General features: G+C 28.1%; 1 protein-coding gene across 1 annotated transcript; it reads left to right on the plus strand.

The window, feature by feature from the left end:
• Nucleotides 1-740: 740 nt before the first annotated feature.
• On the plus strand, nucleotides 741-1,380 carry LOC139863715 (uncharacterized). Its single transcript, XM_071852320.1, has 2 exons — nucleotides 741-834; nucleotides 1,019-1,380. The coding sequence occupies exons 1-2, from the start codon at nucleotides 741-743 to the stop codon at nucleotides 1,378-1,380; spliced, it is 456 nt and encodes a 151-aa protein (XP_071708421.1).
• The last annotated feature ends 4,568 nt before the right edge of the window (nucleotides 1,381-5,948 follow it).

The raw sequence follows: 5,948 nt of genomic DNA on the forward strand, positions 1-5,948 counted from the left end.
AGGAGTAACGTCCCCGATACATTTGACCAAGTCATTGTATTACTTAATAATGAAATTAAACCGACAAGTATAGACACAACTTATCATTGGGGCAAACTTTGAACGTTTAGTCTAAATATCACGAATTGACATAACTTTTTGATCCCTGCGAGATCAACTTTATAAACTAAATCTTGTAGTCTAAAACAATGATCAAACATATTTGTTAAACCTATGAACTTCACTCAACCTTTTTGGTTGACACTTTAGCATGTTTGTCTCAGGTGCCGATTGATCAAGCTTATTTACTTACTGCTTATATGATGCTACTTGGACTTAGGTTCAAGAGATATCGCATTTATTATTCTTTCATTTGAAACAATTACTTTATTGTAATTTCCATTATTGTAACGACATTTCAATTTCCACTGAGTACTCAATAAAGTTTGTTCTCATCATTTAGTATTGTTCTCGTATATTATAATATGTTGGTTTATTTGATATTTATGTCACATTCACCCAGACCCTAATTGGGGGTGTGATAGAGGGTCATCCCAAATCTTGTCGGGTTTGAACAAAGCACATTTATTAAAGGGAGGAACATTTTAGATGGGGCACTTGTCGCTAACGAGACCCTATCTTTCTTAAAATGCAAACGATTCAAAAGTGTTATCTTCAAGGTTGATTTTGAGAAAGCATTTGATTATCTTAATTGGGATTTTTTTTTTGGAAGTAATGGAGATTATGGGTTTCGGGGACAAATGGAGAAAGTGGATTCTCACGTGCTTAAAGTCGGCTTCGATCTCTATTCTAGTGAATGGTTCGCCGACAAGAGAATTCTGATTAGAACGGGGGGTAAGACAAGGAGATCCATTATCTCCTTTCCTTTTTATTTTGGCGGCGGAAGGTTTGAATGTTCTCACAAAACAAGCCGTGGAAAACCAACGATTCTCGGGAGTGGAAATTGGTCGAGATAAAATCCCATTATCACACCTCCAATATGCGGACGACACAATTTTTTTTGGGTTATGGAGTGAAGGGAACATTAGAAATCTTATGAAGCTTCTTAAGTGTTTTGCGCTAACATCGGGGCTTAAAGTCAACTTTCAAAAGAGTAATCTTATCGGGATTGGAGTAGAAAAGAATGAGGTAGAAAGTATGGCCCGTCTCTTTAATTGTAATGTTGGTACCACCCCATTTTTGTACCTAGGTCTCCCTGTTGGTGGCAACATGAAAAAGGAAGAAAGTTGGGATCCGGTTGTAAAAAAAATTGAAAAAAGACTTTCGGATTGGAGGGCTAGAACGGTTTCATTAGGTAGACGCTTGACTCTTGTTAAATCGGTGTTGAATAGTCTCCCGTTGTACTACTTCTTGCTCTCCTTCTCCACCATGTGTGATTAAAAAACTCGAATGTGTAAGACGTTCTTTCTTTTGGGGCGGGACAGGAAACAAATCAAAACTATCTTGGGTTAAATGGGACGAAATGATTTTACCTTATCAAGATGGGGGGCTAAATTTGGGTTCTCTCAAAACTAAGAATTGGGCTTTGATTGGCAAGTGGTGGTGGAGGTTTAAATCTGAAACCAACTCCTTGTGGGTAAAAGTTATATCTAGCATTTACGGAACTTCGGGTGGGTTTGGGATTGATGAGACCCCTCTAAACAACTCTTATAAGTCGCTTTGGAAGGATATTATTAAAACCGGGACTAACATTGAAGACTCTGGTCTTCCTTATAGAAACTTTTTTTGTAAAGGAAATATGTGACGGTGCTTCTACTTCCTTTTGGAATGAGATGTGGGTTGGTAAGTGTGACGACCCGAAAATTTCCGACCAAATTTAAACCTGATCTTTATATGATTTCAATACGATAAGCAAAGTCTGTTAAGTTAAATCTCAAAAATTTTTGGAACTGTTGACATGAACTCATTTATCCATCGACTATTCCCGACGATTCACGAACAAATATTGGTAAATAAATATGTATATAGATATAAATATAAGAATATATAATATTTTGATAATGTATACTTTAAATAAATTTAAAATGAAAGAAAATAACAATTAAAATAATTAAGTACTATCAATATATATAAATAGATATATGTTATTATGATTTCTATTAAAGATATATATAAACATATAAATATTAACTATTCAGTAAATATCATCACATAAAATAATATTACATAATTAATAAATAGTATTATATTAAATTTAATTGCCAGATTGAAAACAAATTGTTATATTAATATTATCATCATTACTTTTATTATTGATTAAAATTGATATTAATATTTGTATAATTAATATTATTATTTCAAATATACAATATATATAAAATTTGATATGTATAAGTTATTATGTTATTAACATTAATAATATCAAATATTATTATTATTAAGTAATTAAATGTAATTACAAGTTTAACTATGATTGTTATATACATTCATTAATAATATTAATATCAGTAATATTAATACTATTAAAATTATATTACTGAAATTTGATACAATTGATTTGTTATATTTGTTAATATTATTGATATCATTATTTATAACATTATTTTCAAAAATCATTATTATTATTATAATTATTAATTATTATTATTAAACTTATTATTTTATTAGAATTTCCATTATTGTTACTATTAATGTTATCATGTTACCTTCATTTTTATTATTAGTATTTCTATATAAAATAAATAAATAAATAAAAAATATATTATTATTACTATTTCTGTAATTAATATTATTATTATCTAATAATAATAATATTATTAATATATATTTATTATTAATTCAAATTGAATAAAATGACATATAATTCGTACATGTTTGTTACCAGTAGCTATCCAACTATATTAGATTAGTACTTCTGTCTCAATCTTGGATTACCAGTCGAATATATCACAAGGATAAATACAATATTTGTTGAACGTCCCTTTCTCTTTTGTTTTTTTTATTTGTTTCTGTAAACCAATCTCCTTGTCTCAAATCTGTAAAAGTCGATTTCATAGTACAATACGAATCAATCAGGATCAGTTTAACTATTAAATTACGTAACTACTCACATTATATACTGTAACCTGCAATTTGAACGAAATTAAACAGAAGTATCAAGAACACGACTATATTCCCCTGTCCTTGGTACATTTTTCCAAAAAACTCGAATTTCAATTCCATTTCAAAATCCACAAAAACAGTTTTGTTAGGAATCTCTTATGAAAACTCTATGCCAAGTTTCAAATCCCAATTATTTTTATCAAGTTCAAATTTTAGAGTCAAAGTTAGAGAATAAAAAGTCAACCGATTTTGTTTTGATTAAATTCGAGTGTTCTGTAAAGAATTAGGTTTAATTGATGGAATGTAAAGTTTCTAGGAACAAATTAAGATCTCTTTCATTTTGTAAACATTACCTAAAACGATCCAAATTTCTAAGTTGGCATTTGAGTTTCATCGTGTTCTTTACAAGAACACTGTTTCTGTTATTATTATTTTTCTTCAGTTCTGTTAAACCAATTCACCTTCATTCGATTACTATCTGTTCCATTTATAATCCTAAATCAATTATTAATCATATATTTTGGGAAGATGCTCTGGTCGATAAAATTTCATGAGGAAGAAGAAGTAGGAACAACAGAGATATGATAAAAATAATTAAATTATAATATAAATCAGGAAAGTAGCAGCAGAGCATTGGTTTATGGGTTGTTTGGGTATTTAAGGGGGTCTCGGGTTCGAGTCCTACTCGTGGCAACTATTTTTTTTGATACTTGTGGAGGTAGTTTCCAAAACCTAATGTATTTATTATTGTTATTGTTATAATTATTATCAGTAGTATTATCTTTAATTTGATTATTATTAGAATTATTATTAATATTAATATTGAAGTTATGATAATCATTATTATTAGTATTATTAACTATAGTTATTATTAATAAGTAAATTATTATTATTATTATTATTATTATTATTATTATTAACATTAATACATGTTATATCATTATCATTATTAGGTTAGTTATATTTATTAACTATATTAGTACCAACATTTAGTATTATCATCACTAATATTATTATTTATAGTATTATTAATTGTGTTATTTTTGCTAGTAATAATATTAGGACTTCAAGAATACTAAACAGATTAATTTATAATAAAAAGTATTATGATAAAGATTAGGAGATTGATTATAATTATATGAACACATGTAGATTATGATTATGAATACAAACTAATATTAAAAGAAACTATAGTCATTAGTTTATAAATTAAACACGAAAGTTATGATTATTATAACTATGAATATATAAGTTTAATAATATTGTTAAGATTAAAAATATAGAAATTTTAGATATAAATATTATTATGAAAATTATTAAGATCTTAATTAATGTATGTTTTAAAAAAATTATTATAATTAATATTATCATAGTTACTTTAATACAATTTAATATTATTATCATTACTAATATCATTATTAACATTATTATTATTATCACTTTTATCATTATTATAAAGTATCAATATTATTACTAAAATTAGTATTATCATAATTATTAATTGCAAACAAGTAATCTATATATAAAAATATATTTAACTTAACTCTATTAACAATTATATATATAAAATAAAAATATATAAATAATGAAACTCATAAATTATTAAATATATAAATTACATTACTAATAATAATATATATTTAATCGATTACGATTATATGTATTAATGAATATACAAATGATATAGGTTCGTGAATCCGAGGTCAAACCTGCATTGTTCAATATTGTCATATGTATTTTTACTACAAAATACAGTATGGTGAGTTCATTTGATTCCCTTTTACTCTTTACATTTTTGGGACTGAGAATACATGCGCTGTTTTTATAACTGTTTCCTAAATGCTTTTGAGATATATTTTTGAACTGAGAATACATGAACTGCTTTTATAAATGATTGACGAAATAGAAACAAATATTCAAAACTACATTCTATGATAGAATTATTTGGATTAAGAGGTTCGATTTAGTAGTTAACGGAGAGATGATTTTGCATTGCGTACGCATTAGCTCCCGTTTTAACTACCATCGGCGGGATGATTTTTCATTGCATGCACGCACTAGCCCCCGATGTATTGTATTGTATTATAGTCGACTTTGTAGTTGATAACGGAGGGTTGATTTTGCATTGCGTACGCATTAGCCCCCGTTTCAGCTACCCTCGGATGGATGATTTTGCATTGCGTACGCATTAGCCCCCATTGTAAGAATTATATTGTATTAACTACCACGGTGAGATTATTATGTCATTACACTACGCATTAGCTACCGTTGGTGAGTTGCTTGAAAGGTTCCGGTGTTCTTCATATGAATGATTTTAAAGTAGGAATAGACCTGCACAGATTGTTTTCTAATTATGAGTATCTTGTGGTCTATTATATTATTGAAAATGATTGATTATGAAAAAATAATGAACTCACCAACCTTTTGGTTGACACTTGAAAGCATGTTTATTCTCAGGTATGAAAGAAATCTTCCGCTGTGCATTTGCTCATTTTAGAGATATTACTTGGAATCATTCATGGCATATTTTAAAAGACGTTGCATTCGAGTCGTCGAGTTCATCAAGATTATTATTAAGTCAATTATAGCTGGATATATTATAAAAGGGTATGCATGTCATCAACTTTCGATGTAATGAAAGGTTGTCTTTTTAAAAACGAATGCAATGTTTGTAAAATGTATCATATAGAGGTCAAGTACCTCGCGATGTAATCAACTATTATGAATCATTTATAATGTATATGAACGGGTCATGAAAGTTGGTATCAGAGCGGTGGTCTTAGCGAACCAGGTCTTGCATTAGTGTGTCTAACTGATAGTTGTTTATATGCATTAGTGGGTCTGGACTTCGACCATGTCTGCATGTCAAAATTTTTGCTTATCATTTAGTGTCGAAAATTATTTGC

This window comes from Rutidosis leptorrhynchoides, chromosome 8, assembly GCF_046630445.1.
Source record: "Rutidosis leptorrhynchoides isolate AG116_Rl617_1_P2 chromosome 8, CSIRO_AGI_Rlap_v1, whole genome shotgun sequence".
NCBI lineage: Eukaryota > Viridiplantae > Streptophyta > Magnoliopsida > Asterales > Asteraceae > Rutidosis > Rutidosis leptorrhynchoides.